Here is a 26,910-nt window from a genome sequence, read left to right as displayed (position 1 = left end):
ACCGTCTGCTAAATTCTTTGTCAATCATCGTCTCCACCAATCAAATGAATGTGATATCGATGTCGATTCTAATTACCTCTTAACCGAGAAGGTCTCACCGAAATCTGTGCAATCCAAAATTATTTTGGACCAGTGGGAAAATGGCCGTTCTGATCTCTGTACTCACTTTGCGTGGAAGACCTGTCTGTGGACGTAAACATTATTTGAACAATGATGGACCTGATCACAGCCGATTTCGGACAATTCTCCTACGACCGAAACCGGGGATAACATTGCCTGTGTCACTGCACAAGGAATGTCATGTACACCTGCGAACACATAGACAAACAAGTTTCCACTCGCACTTAAAAACATTCAATTACAGAACAGTAGTTTTGAGTGATACAGTCACGGGATGATGGTTTTCAGTATAGCAGACTTATTCAAACATGTGATTTTGGAACTACTTTCAGTGAACTTCGCAATATATAAGTTGCGGTGTACGATTAGACAATTTGATTCCGGGTACATCACATGCTATGGTAAGTGTGGTTACAATGTTGCAATACGAGTTTATTATTACTTATACTTCAAAATGTCGCGGAATGCTTACTGAGTGAGGGCCAAAAATCATTTTTGAAACAATAGTTTGGTTTCTGCAGGGACACAGTCGGCTGCGGACCCTCCCTGCAAATTTTCTTTGATTGACTAAAACTAATGAGGGCGTTACCTGTGATGCGTATTATCATTGCCGAGTTACGAGGCACTTCTTGCCTTTAAAAAGATAGAACTTGTCTGATGTCAGTGACGTTTGTTACTTTTGACATTATTTCCGCACAAGAAGCACTGTCTGAAAAGGGTTTCAACAAAATGAGCTGGCAAGTGAACACCAAAACTACCGGTTTGTGTGACAGTTTTGTTTGTACTGACATGTGATATAATGAGTGTTCTCTCGAAAACATCTCCTATCTGCAAATGGTCGTGTATTCATGTGTTCTCTTTGATGTCGCTTAGGTGCACCATACTTCATTACTCGTCTCCCCGCCGAAAAGACCGAGGAGTCGGGCAGTACCATTGTATTAGAGGCAAGAGTTGGTGGCTCTCAGGAATTGCGTCCCGAATGGTATTGGAGAGACCGCCCGATTCATCTCACACCGCTGTACGAACGGGCGACCATTGAACGACCTATCGGCACGGTGAGACTGACCCTCCATGACTGCAAAGTAACAGATAATGGTACATTTTCAGTAAAAGTGACGAACGCCTTCAATCCCCGCAGATCAGTCTCGTCTGCCAGTAAAGTCACTGTACTGAACTAGAGTCGGCAAAAGGCTTGAAGGTAAGTTGATTTCAGGGCAAACTCAAATTATTCACGTGCCGAACAATGTTTATGATGTTCACTTTCATTAAAACGGTGGGTTGCGCATTAGGAGGTGAATAAAATAACTTGAAAACTTAGTCGATCGTTTTTCCGGTAGTTGCTTCCCGGGGAGAGATATTCGTACTCTCACAGTAGTCGACAATTATTCTTTGGTCTATACCTTTACAGAATTCACTTTGAATTTATGGAGGAATGGAGTAACTAAAATTTTTACTGGCGTATTGTGTGAAGATTGAAAATCTAATTACGCCCTCCCCCTACCCCACCTCTAGAGTTAACGCAGCGATGGCAGTCATTTTGATTTCCAAGTGCCGATAAAAATTGGTTAATTTGTTTCTCCAGTACCGAATATTGCACAATAAACCCTGATTTTATTCTTGAAGTTGAAAGGGAATGATACTAAAGGAAAAGTTTACTAAAAGTTGACAAGTCTTTCAATTTCGAGGCGCTAACTGTCATGAGGTTGCACGATCAAATAGCCATTTGTCACAACAACGAATAGCGTAGGTCGCAATGTAATTAAAATGATGAAAGTTTCAAACCTTTGCCCATATATCTTCCAGGGTAACTTTAATCTTGTCTCCTTTACGTTTTGCAATGCAAATTTGCATGGCAAAACCGCTCGTAATTCATACAATATCTGTCGAAAGCCCCTTATCTGAAAACACCAAAGTGTTGCAACACTTCATAAATTCTGAAGCAAAATGAGTTTCCCTACATAATTTTAACCTTCATAACAAATTAAGCGATGCCTTCTCACATTCGAGTTCACATTTTTGAAAAAAAAAAGGATTCGAAAAAGTATTTTCACGATCTAAATCAAAGAACAGCGAAAATCGTGCAAGGAAAAACTTAATCGGATATGGTACAGAATATTCATTCAATGTATGTGTGTGGTAGAATGGTTGACCCTGAATTCAAGCCAAATTGTCGTTGAAATGAGAAATTAATTTTGTTACAGTAGGAAATCTGAAAGGCATTTTTAGACATTTGTTAGTATTCATTCCCGTTTTCTTTCCTGTCAACATATTTCAGCTGGCTACAGCATTTAAAATCTATCAGTGTGGATACACGATGCCAGGAGTCTAACAGAGTCTTGTCCAAATACAGCCGAGGAATTGATCACCAACGCAGCGCTGACACACATGTCAACAGATACTTTCAAAAAGCCGCACACTTCCTCATATATGACTTCGTTGATGATGAATTCGTGAATTATAAGATCTTCACTGCAGTGAAATATGTTTTGTATTTTAAAATTAGCACTGTATCTCACCTATTCGCACAATTATTTGTGATAAGTAGACTGCCTCTAAGCCTGATTTTTGCAAATAAAAATTTACCATAAGTTGTAATAGAGCATGCAATATGAAGCATAAAAATGTATCAACCACAGTGGTACTGATAATAATTTCATGCAAGTTCACAAATATGACGATTGGAATGAATTGTAATTCAACAATGCCAGTCTGATAGTCCTTTCATATAAAAGTTTAAACGCGTTTACAGCGAAGAATATGAACATAAATTATGTACTGCAAGGTGATCTGTGTTCATAAAAGCTGCTGATGTTGTAAAAGCTCACCTTGACAACAATTATGGGCAATGCTTTCGTCAGAGCGTTAAGTACACCGAATCTCAACTTTTGTTGTCTCCATTCGAAAACCCTACCAAAAGTCTGGTGGCCCAGAAAACGCATTTCACCTCATTGACTGATATTGTTTGGTTTTGGATAGATACTTCTTGTGAATCCAAGGGACTGTTATCCGCAATGTTGTGTGTTTGTTCGGTATTTGTGTACATTATAACGAGGTCATCTTAGATGACCTAAATTGATTTTCAAGACTGTCCTAGCAATGACTGTCACTACTGTTTCTTACTCAAACGCGTGGGCATAAAATTGCTGCATGAATTACACTTCAATAAATGTACAAATTATTAGGGTTGATAGATGATGAAATTCCTTGTGACAACTTCGGTTCTCAACTCATGCTGCCAGAGGGAGGCTAGTTAATATGCTTTGTTGCGGTTTCTTTAGATGTAGGAGACCCATTTACACCTTAAAGTATCACACTCGTCATATTTAATTGTTCTGAGGGCACCAATCTGGCAAAACCTTCGTATTTTAGACAAGACAGTTGGACAAACAACTTGTTATTATACAGGGCAGAGTTCAAAAGTCATACTCTGGAATATTAAATGAGCAATATTAATATTTATGAGGGAGCAAGTTATTGAACATAAATGACATTTTTAGTACTCATTTCTCCATTTTATTGTCCAAATATGACATATTTAATCTTCAGGACATATTATCAAATAAATGCAGCTTGCAAATTCTCTTTCCATAAGTGACATCAATGAAAGCTGTGAGTCTCTTAAATCGGAATTTACATGCGTTGATGACAAACATTGATATGTTCCTCTGAAATGTCCTAGGTGCATTGTCTCGCCACTCAGGTACCGTCATTCTAAGAGCGATGAAAACCTCAGTGTATAGAATCTTCCGTTGACATTCTGTCAGTAGTAGTGCGAGTCTTTCCAAGTCGTTCCAGACATTCGTCTGATAGGATCAAGAGAGTTAGGCTTGTTGTAAACCTCATTCAGTTTGTTCTCTTTTTCTAGCTCGTTCTTCAGCTGTAAACATAATTACAGAGAAAAAAGAAACAATGGGAGATATAGAACAACTTGAAAACACTGTTAATTTCTGAGTATGGAGAACTTCGTATGTTTCAGGTTCATCGTTAGTTCATTGTGTATTTCGTTCAGAACGGTGTTCTATACATATAATGGGGAGGAGATTTAGTATGTCAAATAAATTTCGGTAAAGATAACCTCAATGATTATTTTATTCGAACTCAAAATTAAGTCTTTAAACTCAACTAGAATTATTTTGGCTTGAAAATCTGTCTATGGTTATGCAAGGAATAGGTGCACGTGTTTTCTGCTGATTCGGTATCCGTTTTTGATGGTGCTGAGATCTCGTCAATAGAAAAATGTTTGCAAAACTGTGGGGTCATCGGGAAGGCTACAGTTCGAGCGAAACCGGCACGAATCGGGTACACTGTAACATTTGTGTAGTTGAAACTGTCACTTGACCATTTATTTTGCATTTTTCACAAGAAATCAACAGCATGGCTTGCCAGTAGTCATCCTATTGAAAACTTGTTCTGTTCGACTCGACTGAGTCAGGCTATATGCTTTCCTTGTTCGACGGTAGAAAGACAAATGAAAGCTACATAACTGATTATTATAAAAAGCCGGCGCGCGCTAGCTTACTCTCACAAACGAATACGACAATATATGTAGACGTGGAGATAGTTCCGCAGGTCATGTGACAATAATCGGAGAAAGGATAATCTATCACATTATTTAAAATATACTGGTAAGTGTCAGAGGTAAGATAGAATTAAAAAACAGAGTCAGATCGTCAAACGCGCGATGTATGGATAATTTTCAGATACCGCGTAAGATATCTGTGTCTCAAGTCGAGGTGGCAAGACTTTCTGTTCGACTCACGTACCTTCATGAAGCTCTTTCTCGACTCCTGGGTTGTGTATAGACTTTCTTGCACGAACCTCAATCCGTCTAGTTCCTGTGCCAACTTCGGCAGCTATCTTGCACAGCCGGTCTTTGGTTGTGATTGTTTTCGCTTTGCTCGCTGCGTCGTTTCCATGTCCCACCATAATTTTACCTTTTGTCGAGTGTCTGTCGGCTGGTATGTGGTCGCAGATAACGGGTAACACTTCTCGCTGTGAAAATAGTGTGATATGCAGCGGCCGAGTTCTAACACCAACTCTGGCAAAGACTGGGTGGTTTACGATTTGTTATGAAAAGCTGGCAAACCGGCCTGGTGAAATATCAGTGAGGGAAAGTAGTGCCGAAACTATTGTTCCACATATGTCAAGATTGGAAATAAATCATCTCAGCGTACATGCCCTTTCCGAAACTAGAAGACACCACAATGGTTACCCATAAATCAAAATTTGTTATCGAGTTCGGCTTCTCTCTTTAAGGTAGACCCCGTCTTTGGGACAGATATTTGGACTCAACATTTTACAATGGTTCTCTAATCTAGTACTTGTGGGGTTCATTTTAAAGCTCTTGGTGTAAGAAAAGTTTTTGCCGTCTTAGTGTTTCAAAAATCGAAAATTTTATTTTTCTCCATAGAGTTAACACAGGATGGCAGCCATTTTGAATTTCAAATATCGGTAAATAAATATTTGGTATTTTGTTTCTCCAGTACCAAAATTTGCACGGTGACCCCTGATTTTTATTCTCAGATTTTGAAAGAGAATGGTTGAAAGATTCCTAGAGAAAAGTTCGAGCAAAAGTTTAAGTCTTTCATTTTCGAGGCGCATATTACCTTAAATTTATCCAAAGCGTAGGAATGGCAAATTTGAGATATTTCGTGCCAACTTGGAGTTTTGCAGAAAGCAAATAATTAACGCAGGCCTAAGACGAAAGGCATGACATGAGAAATCGTCGACAGGAAAATAGAGTTGGAACCTAATTCTGTAATCGTGAGATGGATTTCAAGGAAACGAAGGAAAATGAACGTGGCCGAGGTAGCAGGATCAGAAGACAAAATCGGTTTGCAAACCCTTCCGTCATAACAGTCAACCCCACCCCTCATCATTTATGTTCCTCATTTCTATATGATCTTCCGCTAATGAGAAAGCGTTCACGTTCGTTTACCGAATTTGCTCTTCATCAAAGAGAGGTACCGCCATTGGAAAGTGTTGCCAAAAGTATTGCGAAGCATCTATCCTCTCAGTGTACGTTGCAAAATTGGCTAGGCCTACTTCGCTACTGTTGGTTTAGCTAAAGATGCCAATACACTCATGCGTTCACTTGGTTTACAAATACAACGGTTACTACTTAACTTGGTGACTTCAGAGTTCGAGAATGACGCTAGCAGACGATCAAGATCCCAGAAAGGTGAGATATACTCTATATATTTATTTTAGAAAGTCCTAGGGCAATTTCAACATATTGTGATTGACTTTTATTTCAACTTGATTAAGGACATGCCTTATTTCTATATATGTCCAGAACTAAAGGACTGTAACTTCTTGTTTTCAAAATTAAAAAACCGGAAATCTTTGTGCATTGATAGATGATATAACTTAATTTTGAAAATTAAAGTTTTCAAAATTAAAAACACTATTATGAAACTGAGGTATTAAGTGATTCTCAAATACAAAACGCTTAATAAATCGAGTATGTTTAACATATGCTCGCTTTAGAGGCAAAGCAGACCTGCAGTAATATGGAAAGGACGAAATGGATAGCCAACCTTAACAGTGAATATAGATCTACTTTGTCTGGAATAACTCTGACTGGTCATGATACAACATTGAAATCATGAACAAGTATGGCAGCGATACACAGTCATTTAAGGTACGCTTTCATGCAAGAACCGCTTTCCAGCAAAGCATGCGGTCGCTTTTTAGCGGGTTGTGATCATAAAAGTCATTTTGAGAGACATATTCTTCCCCATCACAGGAAACTGGGCGATTGCACTATCTTTAACAGCCATTTATTTTATGAGGTATAAATGTTTCAGTTTTGTTACAGTAAGAGAAGTGTATGAAGACGAATTGCAAAAAAATATTATATTACCATGCCCTGCCTGTCGCATTTTGATTGATCGAGCTGAACCACGTGACTGACCACGAATACACAGTAATGGTCTGTTTATATGCCCGTGACTATGAATAATAAGATTAACAACTCAAAGTATCGAGTTTTTACAGCTCAAACGTAAATCATAATCAATCACAAAATAAAATGGAGCGCTTGTGGGCCAGGTTGAGATACTTTTTCTGAAAATATTTGCAGATTTGCCAATATTTTACAGCGCGCGTGACAGTGCGTCGCATATTGCTCAGTTCTGGGCCCAGTTGTCGTTCGCTCCGAAAATTTTCGCAAATTTTGACTGTTTTCTCCGGTTCGTTGATAATATAATGGAAATAACATACTCCGCACTGACCATCAACGTTTATTTATGGGCGCGGGCTCGAGGAAAGCCAAATTAACGGGCTCGGCAAGCCTCGCCCGTTAATTTTTGGCTTTCCTCTCGCCCTTGCCCATAAATAAACGTTAATGGTCAGCGCGTCGTCAGTTATTTCTATAGTATATGTCTTCCTGCCAAATCACAACTGTACTTGTCGTGAGATTTGATATTACATCCGTTGGCAATGATTGTGATTTACATAAAGATATCAAGTCTGTTGCACACAGTCAAAGCCCTGTGCTAAGGAAATTAGTTGAATAAATTACATGTTTCGTCTGAAAATGTTAGTTCGGTCGTAAATTCAAGCCTGAGCTTTTAATTTTTCAATGACAGTCCTAAACATGATAGCCATCAAACCATGTGGTGATTTTTAAAGGTACAATGTACAAGCATCACCTAAATCAGCTGTCGTTTCATTCCTCAAATTGAGAAAGACTAGTGAGTTGTGTGCAACATTACTATGTATGTTCTTGGACGCTTACCCGTGAAATGTATTGCTAGGTATATTCAAAAGTATATCTAGATATGTTTCAAACATGAAGTTTTCTTCATTCTCGTTATTTTTTATATGGTAATACTTCCACATATTGTTTATCGTTTATCACCACCGAGTCAATCATTTTTTTATTGTCAGTGAAAGTAATGATAGCTATATTTAGCACACCACCGTTTATCAGTCAGTTACAGTAAGGGATGTTACGTTACTTTCTAACTACAAAACAAACTTTTGCAGCTTAAGCCTGAATTGATGACACTGGTACAGTCATCATGTTTTACCTTTCCTAGCATTTTGCTTGCTTATCGTGATCTATTGTACACTTGCGACTTGCTCGCCATGTGTTATATCATGCTGTAGTCTGTTTACCTTTTGCCACAGCAACTCAAGAAGGCAACGTCGGAAAGATACACACTCCATATAAGCATTGTCTATTCAGCACCTTGCTTGACATCATTTAAATAAATCCATGCAAAATGCAGATGAAAATAATTACGTAAACGAAAAATGATCCAATGATCTCTGTACTCAGTTTACCTCACATCATGTCGCCTGTACAACGGCAACACATGTACACGCACAAAAATGTCAACGGCTCTAGTCTCTTTGATATAAAATCTCAAAATATCTGATAACAAAACATCCGAACACAACAAAAGAACGATTTTTAAAAACACACATGATTGTTTAATAATGTGTTTTTACAAATATGTCTGTTTTGCGTGATAGACTAACTTACCACATATGTAAAATGCGAGAAAAATGTTGGTGTAAGCGAAAGCTCCCTTCTATTTTTTATATTTACATGATGCACCATGTCAACCTTGATTGCAGTATGGGTAAATTAATCGAATAATAACAGCTCGCACCTTACTGGCTCCTGTATCAAAGCATATTTTCATATGATTACAGTCATGTTTTATTTTGATGGTTAGTCGCATGCGGGCGCCCATTTACCGTCAATCCGTAGTTTTCATATGGTTGTACACAACGAATTTATCTATGACTTTGCCTTCCACTGACGACATTTTCTTGGCTTCTTGGCGTGGGCAACATTAAAGGGACCATAGTTGCCTTATAAAACTATCGGTACTGTGGAATAATTATATATGAATATATTGTATAATGGTACTTTGGAATAATTCTACCAAATTTTCTGTGGCTCATGACAAAATCTTTCGACAATATGTTTGATTACATTATGTGATGCAACATTACTTCGTACGTGTATCGCATTGAAATACATGTTTGACATGTACCTCATAATTGGGTCAGTGACACAATAAAACTCGAACGACGTGAAATTTCCAATAAAAATTAAGAAATGTCGTAATGTCTTGAGATTAATTTTACGAATAATGTCAGTCAGTGTGGATTTAGCGACCAGAACAATCGAATTCAAAAATCCAACAGTCTGTCGATGGTTGTTGCAAGTTATCTCGCCAACAAAAATTGCGCCCTCAACGGCCGCACCGAATCCGGCCACCTTCGCTGAGAAGCTTGCCACTGAGGAATATAAGTGCTTGGGTTTCCTAGATACCACTTATTCATGAAATAATGCAATATCAAAATTTATGAACAATCCAGACATTCTTTTAGTCAATTTAATGAGAAATGAGCGTTAATAGTAAACCTTTTCACTTTGAGACACTCCCAATCTGACTCGGAGGACACATAGTGCTTCATTATTGCACAATTTATGTCAGTACGTAAATACTTTAGGATGACTTCAGTGAAGAATTTTTTTATCTGAAGTCAATTAAAAATTGAGATTTACGTATCCGAGTAAATTCGCAATAAGAATGAATCAACATGCACCTATAACGTTTGCTGGTCTCATGGAGGTAGAAGTGCTCCTTGGCTTCCTATCTTCATGAAAGTCCCTCGCCCCTGACTTAGACTAGTATTGAAGCACAGCCTAGCGGTCCTGCCGCCAAATCTGTTAGTCCTCCATACGCACAATATCACACAAGCATAGTAGTTTACACTGGTCCAACAATGTTGAGTGGTAGAAAAGCATATTCATCTGTTTACGTATGGACTATGGCGATCCAGGAGCGATTTAGTGTAGAATGGCAAAATCATGTAGACTCACATCCTTGATTCGTGTTCAAGTGGTCATCGACCATATAAAAGTTCTTTGTATCAACTGTGGCTTTGAAGACAAGCAGAAACACGTCTAACCAACAAAATTAATCATTAGTATGATTACTTAACCGTATTACAACTACGACTGGACTTTATGGACTTGTATACTACCACTGTTTTGCAACTAATTTTCTTGTCGTTGAAGTAATTATGCACAGAAACTACAAATTGAGGATTTTTTATTAGGGAAAAGGAGCGGGAGACTCAAACAGATGGGTCTACTTTTTCGCCTTTCGGGAGACACTGTGTTTGTTGACCCTTCGCTTTATGCTGACTGTCCTACGAAATGGGGACAAGGTTGTCAAAAGTTTGCAAAATTCATGCACAAATTACGTCCACCCGGCATTGGAGTTGTGACGTAGTGTTCTTTTGCATCACGAAAAATGCCTTTGAAGCTTAAATCGCTAAAAACATACATCTTGAAGTTCATTCAAGTTCAGACTTTGTTTGGGAAAAAGTGGTCGTGCCGAACAGCCATGACTCTGACAAATGTGCCACAGCTTACCTAACATATGTATCTTATTTCTATTTAGAAACAATTGCATGGAAAGTAATAACAAGTATCGTGTACATACAGCAATACAATGAAATACACTAACACCAGTATTTTCATGTTAAAATAATCCTTTGGACATGTTTATTGTACATCATCAAAATCTTACACAATAAAATTATTTCAGTTTCAAAAGAATGGCATTTATATCTCTATGATATCCATAGAGAAAAATATAAATGCACAGTAATAGCACCCCAACGGTGGAAGGCTTAGCCTCATCCTATGTCTTTCGTTTTTAGTGGGATACCTCTTGACGCTACATGTACACTAAATTTGGTTTCCAAGCCAATGCACGGAAATTTAAACGAGTTTGTCATATATTGGAGAATAAAGAGTTCTATCCGAAGTGCGTCGTTGTGACGGACATGCCGCATCTGTTGTTCTGGCCAGCTGTCCCACATTCTCGGCCTTGGTCGAAACTCGCTTACACATCACATTCGTCAGTTGCGTTTGTTAACAAAGAGTCTTTTCATTTGCTAACTGGTTTTGGGTCATCTCTTTTATGGAATTCCTCTTCGGCTGAAAAGCAGAACGAAGAGAATGCATTAAAAAGTGTGGTATCTAATTCTTGACTCTAGAAATAATAACAAACCATATAAAAGCTTAGTTTTCTTGTTGTATGTTGTTCTATTATAGTGTTTCATACGATTAACGTCCTTACTACTTTTTTACACCCCATCTTGTACATGTTCAGATACCAATAATTCATTTTACAGTAGTGTGTGTATAATACAGGAATGAGATCATCTACTATTCTATTTCGATGGCAGTAGTAAAGACTTCTTTGTATCACATACCAAGAAGTATTTTCTACTAATGGCCAAAAGGTCAGCATTGATGTGAAACTAGTAGTCCCGTTGTAAAGTTTGCTAGTACTGGATAAATACATTTTCACGATCACATTATCATGCATTATTTGCTATTGGTTCTGTGGTCACTGACGACATAAACGTCACGGTGTCTTTGCTAAGTTAAAACAGAAGAACAATACGATGGTGGTTCAAGGACCTCAGAACAATCGAACTGTCACTGTTGTGACTGCAAATTCTCCGGACATCATAGCAAAGTGCCGATTGAAAATTTGATATTGAAACAGCTTGAATAAAATGACTTCAGAGAGTCCAGCGATCAATCATGTAGTAAAATGACTCCAAGATATTCAAAATGTGCACGCAGTGAAATAACTTCCAGTTCATAAAAAATATTGCAATGAAGAGGCGATTCCTCAAGTGCTGCTATTATTGCATTCATTCAAGCCAGAAAAAGGTGTTTGGGTTGAAAAGAGACAACATGACGACAGCCAGACGATAGTTACACCTGAGAGTGTTGGGAACTCAATTTAGATTTTATGATCTAGTTCCTGTATTGCAAACGGTTCAACCCAAACCACTGTACACAATCTGATATGATGGCAACTGTCTAACTGAAGTATGACGTACATTGTAGTAACAATGACACTTTCTCTTTTAAAAATACATTTCTATTAAGGACATGTTTACTACTAAGGACAATCGTTGAATTTAGGTTGCATTATTATGATTGTGTCGCTAAAGGCAAATAAAGGTTGCTGACAGTATTGCAAGCAATCATAAAACGGAATATCGATAACTGTGTTGACGAGCTAAGCTTTTCAAAGCGCATTAAAGCAAAGAATGGCCCTAGTCTTTTTAGAGGAATGCACGATCAACAAAGAAACAAACGTGCTTACAACGTTAATTTTCAGGGGAAAATGTGCTTTTTAATATCTGACCGATTAAGAATAGTCCCGTTGACAAGGTAGAGGTTTTTTATTCAACAACGTACCCTCCACGATTAAAATTATCCATCGTGTACTGCAAGGTTGATGCTTGACCACAGTGACCAACAAATCGGTACAAATTCGATATAAGCAAGACATTGGGACCATGAAAGACTGTCAAAATGGCTTGCAAAGCTTCAATAATTTAAGTTCATTCGTGTGACAATCAAAGCTTACCTTTCTTGATATCAGCCTCAACTTCTGGATTCAGAATGACTTTCCTCTGCCGGACCTCCACCCGTCTAACTCCTGTCCCTACTTCGGCCGCAGTCTGCTTCAGTCGCTCCACGTTCTCGTTTGCTTTGGGCCTTGCTGAGTCAGCTGGGTCTGTTGAGGTTTTATCGGCCATGTTTGTCGTTCCTCTTGTTGTTGTTTTCACAATGGCGGGAACCGCACACGGCTGACTGAGATTGAGAGCTGAAATAAAAAAAGCACTGATTATTTAAAAGTGTGCTCACATCAACGATCAAAGCGAAATGTCTATCTTTAGCTCTCATTTCGCTCATACCTGCTAAGGATGGGAATTTCCGGCGTGATTTGGAAAATTATATTCGTCACGCCCTGGCTCTACATTTGTCCTGACCCGAGTGTGCTATTCTTACGAAATCGCGTGAAAAGCCCCTTTGGTGTGTGACGTGTCGTTCAGAACAATCGAGAAGACTGTTCTACGGATTTCTACAGACATGGCATGGAAAAATTACCGTGAAAGTACTTGCCAATCATCTTCTCGACCAATGAAATCCGTCTGGTATTGACGTCGATTCTACCTCTACACCGAGAGGTCTCACCGACAATTGTATCATCCAAAAGTTATTTTGGCCATATCAAAAGACGCCGTTCTGGTCAATATACTCACTCCTTGTGGAATACATGCCTGTGGACGTAAACATATGATATACATGAAGAATAATGGACCGGATCACAACCCATTTTGGACAGTGTGCTCTTACGGCAAAAATCTGATAGCATTGCCTGTTGATTTTGCTGATAGCAATATTATATACACTTTCGGACACAAATGCACGCGTTCACACATGTACTCACAACATTCAATCAGGAAAAAATAGTTTTCGATACCTTAAAGTTAACTTCAAAGTTACTATTCGGGAACTACGTCAGCGAACATATCCAAAACACAAGGTCTCCATGACGATTCGGCTTTGGATTGTACCACTGGATGCGAGGTATGTCACAGACTATGATAAGTATATATATCATATGTTACTACACGAGTTTATAATTACTTATAAATTTGGCATTAATTATGCAGTTACAGTCACTAGATACTTACCACGGGAACCAAAAACCCTTTCAGGTAAAATATATTTTGGTCTTGCGTGGACATAGCTCGCTGAAATACTACACCCTGTCACGGACCATCCCTACAATTTTATATAATTGACTATAGAAGACGTTACCTGTGATGCGTATTATGATTACCGAGTTATGCGGCCTTTCTTGCCTTTAATAAGGGCAGACCATGACCGAAGTAAGTAACTTTTGCTTTTTTGAAAATTCTGGTACAAGAAACTGTATCTGAAAAGTATCACAAAATGAGCGAGACCAGAACTCCCAGTTTGTATGACAGTTGTAGTTTTACTGAAGTGTGATAGAATCATGGTTTTCTCCAAATTATTTAATATCTGCAAATTATCGTTAACTCATGAATTCTCTCTCTGTCGTTTTAAGGTGCACCATACTTCACTACTCATCTTCCACGCAAACAGACTGTGCAGTCGGGCAATACTATTGTATTAGAGGCAAGCGTTGGTGGCGATCGAGAATTTCGACCCCAATGGTTTTGGAGAGGAGACTATGAGGAACCGCAACTTAGTCAGAACCTTGAATCGATAAATCAACGGGCCGCCATTGGAAGATCAGAAGTGAGACTGACTATTGATGACTGCAAAATAACAGATAATGGTACATTTACAGTAGAGATCACAAACAAGTTCAATCCCAAGTTACCAATCTCATCTAAGTGTAAAGTCACGGTTAAAGAACAGGAGGTATAAGGTCAATGAAGGGATTTGAAGTAAGAAACTTTAGTTCTTAGTAAATGAAAAGTTATTCACGTGCCACATGAAATCCATGACGTTGGCGAAATAGTCATTTTGAGGTAACCACTGGAAATATACTCGATAGATAAGCTAAGTTGTTGATGAAGATCAAGAGTTCACACCTCATTGTCAAAACAACACATCACAACACACACACACACACACACACACACACACACACACACACACACAAACACACGATGAAAATGAAAGTTCAACATGTTTGCCCATGCTTCGGCCAATACTTTCCACCATTCCCTTTATCATAAGAACCAGAAAAAACAAGAAGCAGGTATAATGTATGAAAACCTTTTGGTTAAGCATGGGAAGGACTCGGGGGAAAGGATCTGGGACTAATAGATTTGGTGGTAGTGACAAAAAGAAAGTCATGTAATGCGGCCAAAGAGCTGCACAGAAGGTCATAGTCATTTCAGGCTGAGTGTGAAAGAAATGTATACCGGAACTGTGACGAAATAACTGATTATCTGGTACATGGGGATAGCCAGTTTTCAGTTAATTTGTAAAAAAGACACTTTTCTTCCTAACAATATGGTTTCAGAACAACAAAAGTGGTTGATAGGGGACTATCCGCACATCTTGGCAGGGAATCAAGAATACCTCTTGATGACGCATAAATTTGTAACTTGAGGAGGGGCCTGGACCTTCTGTACCGTAACTTTGCAAATAAATAGCCCAGCATTCGCGTAAAGAACTTTGGAAAACCCCGTATCTGAAAATACCATCGCAAACTAGTACTGTGAAACACTTCACAGAAACTCAGTTAGTCTCCTTACATAATTTTAACCTCGAATTGCATTCATCCAGTGCTCTCTTATAATTAAGTATATGTACACATATCTCAGAAGTATTTCTTGCAAGTATTACCACGATCAAATCCCTGGGAGACAATCATCCATGGAGACATTTCTTTAATTTGGTAATGCACAACAGCTCAACGTACTGTATATATGCTAGGATAGTTGACACTAAACTATAAATTAAGACAAATGGAATTTTGAAGACGAAATTATTGTTATGCCAAAATTAATTGTGCTGTTCCGATAACCCGACCAACCCTAGTTTTTACCTGCCGACCCTAGACTTTTTAGAGCTACATAGACATGGAAGGAAAAAAGAATACCCGTAAAATCACGCGTTCGTTACCTGTCACATTTGATATTTGCTTGAACGAGGATGTCTTTTATACTTTTATGCCTTTTATATATATGATACTTTCTTCTGGAAATGTTGTGACCAGTGTTTGACCCCTGAAAAATGCATATTTAAAAATAAAAATAGTTTGGAAAAAACAAATCCCTGCCTACCTACCTACCCTATTTTTGAAAACCATACTATCAAAACAGCACAATTTATTATTTTTGTTTTTGGCCTTACAGTTAAACATCTCAAAAGTGAATCTTTTTTTTTGTTTCGGACCCTTGCTCGTACTATTCCGCTTCTAACTTCCGGTAAATATATTTCTGTTGCTCTCATACAGTATACATGGTAACAAACCTGTAACTTGAGCTACAAACAGATGAATTTGCCGTCAACATAACACTGGCATGCAAAGAGCAAGAATTAATTTGTGATGGCTTTGGAAAGGACTCAAAAGATAGGCCCACATTTTCAAGAAACATACACCCGGCTTCAATCAAGAATCAAGCATATGACAGTATAGAAGAATTTGTGAAAAATTACAGGACTTTAGCTACTCTAAATTCTTGTGTATTTATGCGCTGTATTGTACCTCAGTATCTATCAGTACTTGTAAAAAACTGCTTCTGAATGAAATGTTTTCTGAAAATCTTATTTTTTAATGAAACTTGCAAGTAGTAGTAGTAAAATGTTGTAAATTCGAAGCATTAAAATGTTTAAACCAAGTACGTTGTTGTTGATCATTTTAAAGGGATATAATCGTCGGAACTGCGCCTGTGCAAGTTTCTTTTTTACAAACAATGTATTTCGTGCACGATATCAAGATGCACCTCATCATCATAGCTGCAACATTTAAATTATACGATGATAGATTATGACAGACATGTTTTAACTGTCATCAATCACCATTGTGCCTTGGATACATTGTTGCTATGGGTCGTATGGGTCCCATACGACCTTTGAGCGCAGTTCCGACGACTACATCCCTTTAAGGTATTTCATTACCTGATTTCCGTTTCTGGAATTGTTAATGGCATGCAATATGTTCAGTTTAACACAGTGCAGTATATTCAAAATCAGACTGCTATGCTCTTCATGCTGCAGTAATGTTTTCCAATTTTGACCGTGAAATCCTTTGGCAGAATTAACGCAACCGGGGATACATGCGAAGAACACCTGGGTACTGCTCATGGTAAGCTCTTCGAAGATGAATTACATAACAAAAATAGACGATTGTCCCCGGCTGGCTGGAGGGTGGCAAACATGAAGGCGATAGGCGTAAATTCTACGCAACACGAAATTGTCATAATCATGGGGGTCTGCAAAGACAGGGTTTCTTTTGACATACAAGGCAGGGAAAATGATACAATTTACAACGTGGTGAGCTGCCGGTGAAAACTGCTGATGCCGTAAAGGCTTTATCTTGACAACATTCATGAACGGAGCTATCGCCTGAGAATCAATTGAACTGCATACCATCTTTAGTGGCTCGATACTTTGCCTGCCCATCCTGTCGTCGTCACCGACCAGAATGCATGCGAAGGGACCCTCCCCACCACCCTTGTACCTCGGCGAATGCATTTCACCAAGCTGCAAGTGAAATTTGGGGGTTTTGAACACTTCTCGTGAATCACTGGAACTCTTGTCCGCCATGTTGTGTGTTTGTTCGGTCTTTGTGTGTAGTATCATGAGGTCATCTCGTATGACCTGAATAGATCGTAGGGACAGTCCTGGCAATGACTCACTCGGGGACTCACAACAATTTCTACCTGGAAAGCCCGGTCAAAAATTTGTACATGAATCACACTTTAATAAATCTGCCATTCCAATTTATCGATGAGTTAATCTTATGTACTGTAGGGAGTACACAATGCGTCTTTGAAGCAGTGACAACTTCGTTTCTGAATCGGGGGTGACACTGCCTGTTTATACTGGCTTCGTCCTGGTCTGCTATGAGCTCATGAGGGCAAATGAAACTTTGTTTCGCTTTCTGGTCTGTGAGAGGAACATCTCCCCATATTAAGCATCAGACTCATCATACAGAGTTATTTTGAAGGGACCGATTCTTCACAGTTAGAAGACAGCTCGATAACAGCCTTGTATGTACAGAGCAGAGTTCAGAAGTCATCCAAGGACACGTACTGAATATATAATGAGCAAGATAAATATTCATGAGGAGTAAGTTATCGGACAGACATGATGTTTTCAGTACTCTTTTCTCCTTTTTATTATGAAAATACGAAATATTGATCTCAAGGATATGTTATCCAATAAATGCAGCTTATGCTTACTACAAAAATGACAACCTCAAGGTTTCGTCTCTTAAAATCGGAATTTACATGTTATCTGTGGGTATATAGAAAGCGACAAACTGCAAAGTTCCTCTGAAAAGTCCGATGCTGCATTGTCTCGCCGATCGGGTGGTGCGCCTTATTAGGAACGGTCTGTGAGCATTGAATAAACCAGTGTCAAATTTCCCGTTGACATTCTGTCAGTAGCACGAGTCTTTCTGAGGTCCATGAAACCTGTGACCGCTCGTTAACTTTCACTCAGCCTGTTCTTTTATATTCGCTCGTTCTTCAGCTGTGAACATAAGAGAGAGAAGGAAACAGGGTAAACTTGGACGCTTTGTTAATTTCGGATTAAGGAGGAATGAGCAAGTTTGGAGTTCATCGTCAATTTCTGTACGGTTAACTCACAATACGGGTTGTTGTAACTTCACAGACAAGATATTAATATTATGTCGAAATAATCTTAATGAGAGTTATTCTTACATACAACGATTAAGCTTAACTTGAATCGTAGATAGCCAGAAATTGTAGTAAGCGTCATAATTTATGAAGAGACGAGTAGGGTCATGTTTTCTGCTGACTCGACACCCAGATAGGCTGGTGCTGAGGTGTCCCTATAAACAGAAACTGCCAAACTGTTGTGTGTCATCGGAAGACGTGACTGAAGTGAGGGTGAAACCGTAGCGATTCTGAGTAAATTGTTGTGCAGTTGAATCTGTCAACTTTATGACAATTTTTTTGGCTTTATCAAACGACATTAGTGCTGCTAGATATTCCAAATTCATGGGTAGGCGATTAACTGTAGTTCGACTAGAGTCGAGTATTAGGCGTGCTAGCCTCGATGACAAAGGAGACCGTGACGACCGCACGCTTTTTGTTTCAAAAAAGGCGTCAGTTTACACACAAATGGTCATGACAATTTGAGTGGAGAAAGTTACACAGTCCTACTTAAAAGACAACGATAAAGAAAGACAATTTCATCGTGTTTAATAACAACTAACATTGTGTATGAGCTAGATCGAATAAAATTAGCTAAGGTTAGATTATGAAATGGGAGGTATGTATGTGGCTGTATACCATGACTGCGAAAAGCCAGATTGACATGGCTTTTATGTCAGACGTACCTTCACGAAGCTCTTTCTCGACTTCTGGGTTGTTTACCGGCTTCCTTGCACGAACTTCAATGCGTCTCAATCCTGTGCCAACATCAGCAGCTACCTCACATAATCTGTCCCTGGTTGTTGTCGTTGTCGCTTTGCCCGTTGCGTTTCCACGACCCGCCATGTTGTCTTTTTTGAATGTGGGTGTCGTATTGTCAGTGTGATTGCGTGGTAGACGGTAATCGGGAACGGTTACCCTCTTGTCTTGAAATCAGTGTGATGTCTGCACCCAACTGTTAACACCAGCTCCGGCAGGGACTGAACGGTTAACGATGTATCGATGCATTCGATACTAGCCGACGCTATTGTTTCAGATTACCGACTAGGGAAATTTCCACGTCGGGTTAAAAACCCTTTACGAAACGAGACGACACCTATACAACGGTGACTCATGAATCTCAATTCGTCATAGATTCGGGCTTTTTTCACTGGATCATCCCGAAACGAAAAAGTGACATATTTTGGAAATTACCCGCTAACGCAGCAATTTTGGAGAAAAACAAAATTTCATCGATGCGTTGTGGAATGCCACCATAGGTGGGTGATAGGAGGCGTGGCCAATTCTACTTTTAGCTAGCAGTCTGAGGTTGACACCAAATATTTTGAGAGGTATGAAAGGGTGCGTTGAGACAAACAAGTCAAGTATAAGCCGAGCTAGAATCTCAGGAGAGAAATCAATTTGGCAAAACCCACCTTCTGCCGTAATAGTCAAGCCAAACAACGTTTGTCCATCATGTCCTATGCACCTAAAATCCTTCCGCAGAAAAAAGAAACAAGTGAAAGATTATTTTTCGGCTTTTTGTGTCTCCTCCTAACAAATGAAGTACCGTTTTTGCAAATAGTTTCGAAAATTTGTGTCATTTAGCCAAAATTATCATGACGTATTTTCCCCTAAGACAACGACAAGATTGCACCCACCTATTGTAGCGAAATTGGCATACTTCAATACTCTTGGCTAAGGATGCCCATGCAATCCTGGATACGTGCAACTTGTAGTTTAATTTGTTTGCAAAGGCAAATAGACTCCTTATGTTTGCGTCTTCGGAGAGTGATGCTGGCGGACGAATAAAATATCATGAAGGTGAGCAATGCTATATAAATGGTCTGCATGTTGTACTTTTTATAAAGTTGGGAGCGCGACGAATATCCAATTTCTTTTCCAGCTTGACAAAATTAGACATGTCCGAAATAACAGAACGTAAGTTATATAATCCACTGTCTTAAATTTTTACTGTATTTTAAATTGCCGTAGATCCTTGGGCATTTATATTCGGCATAATGTGATATTGATAATGTTCGATACGCAGATGCCCCTGTATTTATGTCCACCCGTGACTTGTACAAATCGACTATGACGACGATATAGAGATTCGATTCAAAGGTTTACCAACCCCTGATGCAACATTCAACGGGCCAAGTGGATATCAAAGCATAACAGGATATGGAGTAAGATTGTACGGAATAACTAAGCCGGGTCTATACAGCGTCAAAATTGAGAACCGTCTCGGCAGCCTAACAAGATCCTTCGATGTAAAAATTAAGGTAAGAGACATGTTCTAAGCTCTAACGAGGTTTCAATGGTCATTTCGAGAGATTAGCTAGGCCTATGTCCCATGACAAGTAACCAGAGTGATTGTTCTGTATTTAGATCTTGTATAACATCGTTGTTTTAATTTTGCCTTATTAAGAGCAGTACAAAAATACGAACCATGATCAACAATATATATGTCTCCCTCTTCAATCAAAACTATACATGCAAAAATTCATTATTGCATCCAACAGCAACTGTCTTGATTGGCAGGGAAAGAGTTTTATTTTTTATCTGCGCACATCCTATTTGACAGAAATTTCTTGGCATTGAAAGTTCAAACTGATTGATGTCTGCACTAAAGTCTGTTCAGCACCTTGGCAAGGCCCTGTACTCAGCAACTGCGCAAAATAAGTAAATCTTTTTCTATTTTGAAAAGTTCCTTCTCTAGCTTAATTGTGTGGTAAAATAACGCCATTTACTGTTGTCAGATTAACACCATCAAACCACATGCACTTGGTAGCTTCAAAGCCTGACCTTCTAGAACATTGTCTAAATTAGCCTACCATGATGTTGATATGCACTATCTCTTTTTCCCCATCCTCTTATTTCATTAATTATGTTGGCCTATTCTGGTTATAAAATATGCTGAAAATTAAACTGAAAACCAAGCGATTATGGTTCCCTGTTACTGTTCGCGAGGCACTCTGTACTACTGTCTCAGCTGTCGCCATTCTAAACGTACTGAGCAGAAATCTTTCGCGGCGCCTCAGAAGATTGGCTTCTTGGGCCTACTCTCCGCATCCTCAATGAACAACGACGGCATAACCACATAAAGATTAGGTGAACGAAACCTGACTGATTGTGATTTGAGATTTTTTAATGATAACTTTGATGTACTACATTACATCGAAGTGAAAATCTGACGAACACGTCCAGCAGATGAACGCCGGAAGGACTGAAACCCGAATCAGAGATATATTTATCGACAGAACTTCTACTACTACTGAAACAAGTTTGTGTAACCTTTTTTCTAGCTTAATAAATCTCCTTTTAAAAACTTATTTTTAAATATTTCTGCTTTCGATAAGACGAGCAATGCTGTTATAAACTTAAAGGCATTCTGGCTCTATGTGTTTGTGGGGCTTACTGTTTCGCGACTAGATCTTTATTTTAACATCTATTGCACCGCAAACATTCACTCGTTTGATCAATTATACAAGATTTAATTTTCCATCGACACATGTCGTAAGAAAGTGTAGAAGGAAAATTATTAACCTATTTCGATTGTCATATGTAAATGAAATATCGAATTCATATTCAACATTTTCATTTTTTCTGCAGAAACGAATATGTTGAACATGGAAGTGTTGCTAAACATACTAAATGTTTGAAGCCAAGAGTGGTCTTCAAAGATCCAGGGGGCCGTTCAGTGTTATTATTATAAAAACAAAATAGTTTATTCCTGTACGTATTCTTTGTCTTTTATCACCCGTTATCACAGTTTATCAGTCAGTTACAATAACTTAATTTATTTCATCTTCTAAATGCACTGCACATATCCGAATACCATGTGTTCCTCGATCAAGGACGAACTTTCCTTTGAACTTGAAAGGTACTATGCTGTCCTCTTTCACTTATTGACTTACCGTTGTAAAATACTCGAACAACCATCGCCGTAAATCAAGAATTCCCTACTACAGAATGGAACCACTACCATTTAAAGCAAGACTGCATGACCTCTGGGCTTGAGTTCTGTCAAACCGGTTACCACCGTGAAGTAATCACAAGATTTATTAAGTTCACTTACTCATCGAGAAAGAACAACAATCTACAGCTATAAACTCAGTTGATGGCACTGATTATCTCATCAACGTTTCTCCAGCATTTCCTTTTCCCCGTGACGTCCTTTTTTCACTGTGTTTCACATTGCCACACCTGCCCTGAGTCTTTGAGTGTTGGCAAGTACGATAGCTCATTCAGATTTTTCAAGAGTTCAAACATTAGCCTCTGAAGTGAGATTTTATACAAATATTTGACCCGCTTGGAAACTAATTTGGGTGAATTCGATCTTTATATTTTTCAAATTTCTCAATAGTGTTGGGTGTTCTATAGCTAAATGTTGCAACATACAAACTACTCGTTGAAACAAGTGCATTGCTTAAAGCAGATGAGCTTACATTTGCAGATAAACCGACCTTAGTTATTATCCAATTATCCAATTATCCCAAATTAGTTCTAATCGTGTTGAGGATCCTATTTTTGCCAATTTGATATACAGCAGGTATACGATAATCACCTGGAATGGCATTGTGGCTTTATAGGTGATTTTTACAGTTTTCAAAGTAAAAGTTACTTGCCTTTTCATGACTTTCAATTATTTCACAAGTCTATTTCATTTAAGTTCAATGCTGAGTTTGTCAAACATGCAGCTGTTTTTCATCCTACCAACACATCGTCGTCAAAATATGATGATGAGAAGAAAAGAGTTTGACTTTGATTAACCACACCAAGGGACAGTGTGATATTTAAGCAATTAACCACACTTGGGAACGGTATATACCAGATTTTGACCAGTTCACGACATTATGCACGAGCAATAGTGAGTGCATAGATGAAGTCAACTCGTCAATACCGATTGGTATACCGTCGTTAGGTGTGATTTATTGCTTTTATACATCACAGTAGAATGAAATTCTGCCACGCAATGTTCAAACAGGATTTTTGCATTCGCCCAGAGGTCGAACGTGTGTCAACCTTACTATATCGCGAATATTAACACGGTTATATTCATGTCCCGACCAATCAGCTTGCTTTGTTTATGTTTATACTGGTATGCTATAATCAACTGTATTGCATCTCGGTTACTCGTTACTGTAATTTGTCAGATTAGTGATTCATCTTTGAATGTTATCTTTTCGTTATCGTACCTGAAGTGATGTTTTTGCGATTCTTAATTCTTGGTCTCAGAACCTATTGAATACTACACCCGTCACAAGCAATTTGTATGACAAACACTAGTGACAATCAACGGTGATATCATGATGGTATTTATAACCTATGACAGCAGTAAAAGTCCCGTTGTGTTCTTGTACCCTACAATTTAGTGCATCTATAATGCATGGTTCAACTTAGGTGATATGTAATTTTATTTCAACTGTAGCAAACTAGATCTTTGAACTTTTGATTAAGCCCTACAAAGTGGTCAGTTTGATTTATTTTGACATATCATTCAGTTTGTGTTCGAAATATTAGAGATAGCATGCATTTCGTGTAATCGCAAGTTATGTTATCCTAACCTTTTCTACCCAAAGAAACAGCATTGAAAAATTGCGCTATCGATTAATTTGAAATCAACGACTGAGATTAATTATTCAACTACCAAGTAAACAGGCTAAGTTCGATCATAGCATTATCAGAAGTGGTTTCAAAATCGTTTAAAACGAATAAAGCATACTATTTACTATAGTCACCATGGCAATGCCTTATGGCAAAAGCCAATAACCGCTAAAATATTCATGTGTATTTAAAAAATCTAGTGAAGTGAAATGATTAAAAAACAATTTCTATAAAATTGACTGTATATCTGTCCCATTGTAATATTGATTTTTCAAGTAGAATGTATCTAGCTAAGCAATACTTGTCTACAAATAGGTTATTTTTTCATACTATGTTTTTTAAAATTAATTACTTGCCTTAAGCGGGAAGAGTAACTTGCGAGTATGCAAAGTATCTGTGACTTCCATTTGTCTTTGTTTTTCATCTGAAGAACATAAGAAAATCAGAAAGATAGCACTTAAGAAAAACAATCTGTCAGCATCATGTGGTCATCTGCAAAACCAGTTGTTCATGGTAGGACTGAAATACACTGTTAAATGCAAATGACATGTGTTAACATACATTACTGCCGTGCGCATCACTGTGCTGAGAGCATAAAAATCTCGAGAGCTAGAAAGTTACCTGATCCAAAAATTAATATTATATGAAGACTGAAAGCATGTTTATTCGCTCCTGTTGTTCAGTTCTGCTTTAGATGTGCATTTCTCCTACCACGAACAAAGGTTTGTTTCACCAAAGATGAGTGACTTTATTCAAGACTTAGAAATTACTTAGCATACATAAAATTGTATTTTTCATCGTAACTTTGACCATCGAATTTCTTAAATATAGAACTACGTATATTTTGTATTTCTAGACAATCTAAACACAAATTTTGTAACATAAACTTTCAGGAATCTGTAATAACATTAAGTGATAATTATTTTCATTATTGAATTATCCTCAGCAGGGTTTTCTCTCGACTGCGCAATTGCGCAAATTGCGCATTTCGAGCCATTTTCTGCCCTTTAAAAGTTACTGACTGCGCGGAAATTGCGCACAAAACACAGCAAGCAAAGATATCCACATATTTTAGGGTGTTCCAAGCGCATAGTGTAGCGACCAGTGAATTTGCTGTTGTTTCTATTCAGAATATTCCCTCGGAAAAGACAAAATATAGCCTGTCATTCAGCTTTGGTGACGTGCATAACATGGAGTGTACGCATGGAAAAGAACAGCCAACGACGTATTTGCGCTTCAGTCTCCATGGATATTAGTGCAGTTTTTGATGTTCACGTTTTTAAAGTTTGAAAGCAGAAAACAATCATCGATGATGAAACTATGGAAAATTCTAGATTTAGACGATCAATCTCGATCACAATAAAACACAATCGTTTGATTGGCACCAGAAGGGTAGGCCTACTCCTGATATTTTCATACGGGGGTGTGCCGGCCATATTAAGTCGAAAACATCTACCCATGTATATTCCGAAAATATTGCCCACTGATAGGGATGTGCTTGACAAAGTTAGGGAATTTCACTTTTATTCTGTTGCACGTGACGGTTTTCCTGAAGCATGGGACATTTACTTTGTTATGACCCATGCTTAGTGTTTTGGAGATAAAATCGATCCACGTTTAGGGGATTTTTTCGTGAAAAAGTGATCCATTCGGGCTGAGCATATTTTCATGGATTTAAACCCAAAAATTAGGACCAAATCGTGTCCAAGGGGACAAGTACGTCAAGTTCTGAATCGGAAAACCTGTGTGTGACAAATCGACAGAAGATGGAGAGCAGCCGAGCACATCACAAGCTGACAAACATCATGATGTCGATGTTAGTACGGGTGCTGCATGCGACATAGACGACGCAACTGAACTGGGTGACGATCGTAATGATATCGAGGAAGCGCTTCCTAGGAAGGCAAATCAACATCAACAGTGACTGCCCCCTAAAATGTCAAATTTGCCCCCTAATTTTGATGAATGGGGCAGAAAGTGCCCCATTCAATGAACGTGCAGAGAAAACACTGCTCAGTAGTAACTGTCAAGCATTCGAAAAAACCAGAGTCTGCATCTGTTTATGGCTTACTGTGTATCAAAGAATAAAGGTATTTTATGTCAGAGTGATCACTAATGTACGTGTTTTTATTACAGTAGAACGATTGTGCATTGAGTTTTTTTACCAAATCTGTGTGGTGAGCCAATACTACTTTTCAATTGCATTCTGGTAGCTGTATTAATTTTTTCAAGTGTTTATAAGAACATCGAGTTTACCTGTTAGTGTCTTTATCCGACTGTCGCGTCAAAGTTGCGTTTTCTCTGGGATAAGATGGAGATCTCTTAACGTAAATCTTGAAGTTACACATGCGGAATATAGACGTCTATGTCTGCAACAGACTGAAAAGAAGAAAAAAACCGACTATCTGGGTGTGACGACTGGGTGTCAATAGTGCAATACAAATTCAGGCTACGTTAATAATATATTGACCTTTTAGTGTGAAGACGAGCAAGACTTAAGATAATATCATCATCATCATCATCATCATCATCATCGTCATCATCATCATCATCATCATCATCATCATCATCATCATCATCATCATCATCACCTTCGGGAGATGAACCTTTTTACGCCCATGACCTCGGTTTGTGTCATGCGAAAGGGAGCTTCCATTTGTCAAGTCCCATCACTGTCGTCTGCCATCTTTTGCAGCCACTTCGGTTTTTGGTATCCAAACCCTACCCATAACGAACTGTTTCTGATCATATTTCCCAACCTTCGCTGCAACACTTTGATATTCAGCAATACGGGCACATACAAAACGCTGAGACACTGCTAGTTATCACTTCAATGGAAAGCAACGTGATGCTACTTTGTTCAAAATACAGAAAATATCATTGCAGCTAGAATCATATTCAGATTGAGGTTCTGGAACTCAAAATGAAGTACAATGACACCGACTTGAGTCGTCATGTAATGAGATGCAGTCTACTGATATTTGTTTATGAATGTGT

General features: G+C 38.5%; 1 protein-coding gene and 2 long non-coding RNA genes across 6 annotated transcripts; 2 read left to right on the top strand and 1 right to left on the bottom strand.

The window, feature by feature from the left end:
- The first annotated feature begins 744 nt into the window (after nucleotides 1-744).
- On the top strand, nucleotides 745-3,740 carry LOC139118714 (uncharacterized). The gene is made up of 3 exons (XR_011548797.1): nucleotides 745-880; nucleotides 994-1,318; nucleotides 2,396-3,740. It is a non-coding gene; the product is annotated as an uncharacterized lncRNA (long non-coding RNA).
- A 6,893-nt stretch (nucleotides 3,741-10,633) lies between these two features.
- On the bottom strand, nucleotides 10,634-19,803 carry LOC139118704 (uncharacterized). Of its 4 annotated transcripts, none has more exons than XM_070682126.1 (4): nucleotides 19,740-19,803; nucleotides 13,079-13,251; nucleotides 12,555-12,794; nucleotides 10,634-11,098 (listed from the first exon to the last, which is right to left on the bottom strand). In XM_070682126.1, the coding sequence occupies exons 2-4, from the start codon at nucleotides 13,098-13,100 to the stop codon at nucleotides 11,049-11,051; spliced, it is 312 nt and encodes a 103-aa protein (XP_070538227.1). In that variant the 5' UTR covers nucleotides 13,101-13,251; nucleotides 19,740-19,803; the 3' UTR covers nucleotides 10,634-11,048. The 4 variants fall into 4 exon arrangements, 3 of the variants coding, with proteins under 3 accessions (XP_070538227.1, XP_070538226.1, XP_070538228.1); XM_070682125.1 differs by lacking the exon at nucleotides 19,740-19,803 and adding an exon at nucleotides 16,601-16,687; XM_070682127.1 differs by lacking the exon at nucleotides 19,740-19,803 and adding an exon at nucleotides 16,601-16,687 and having other exon boundaries at nucleotides 13,094-13,251.
- Nucleotides 13,628-26,022, top strand: LOC139118708 (uncharacterized). The gene is made up of 6 exons (XR_011548790.1): nucleotides 13,628-13,952; nucleotides 14,067-14,412; nucleotides 15,936-20,244; nucleotides 20,354-20,588; nucleotides 21,919-24,863; nucleotides 25,934-26,022. It is a non-coding gene; the product is annotated as an uncharacterized lncRNA (long non-coding RNA).
- The last annotated feature ends 888 nt before the right edge of the window (nucleotides 26,023-26,910 follow it).

The sequence above is a fragment of the Ptychodera flava genome, chromosome 19, assembly GCF_041260155.1.
Source record: "Ptychodera flava strain L36383 chromosome 19, AS_Pfla_20210202, whole genome shotgun sequence".
In the NCBI taxonomy this organism is placed as follows: domain Eukaryota; kingdom Metazoa; phylum Hemichordata; class Enteropneusta; family Ptychoderidae; genus Ptychodera; species Ptychodera flava.
This window is presented reverse-complemented; position numbering and strand designations above follow the sequence as displayed.

Coding starts and splice junctions, on each gene's coding strand:
- LOC139118704 (XM_070682126.1), bottom strand. CDS start 13,100: ATGATTGGCAAGTACTTTCACG. Junction 12,795..13,078: donor GATTGGCAAGTACTTTCACG/GTAATTTTTCCA, acceptor TTTTTATTTCAG/CTCTCAATCTCAGTCAGCCG. Junction 11,099..12,554: donor TGAGGCTGATATCAAGAAAG/GTAAGCTTTGAT, acceptor TCTGCTTTTCAG/CCGAAGAGGAATTCCATAAA.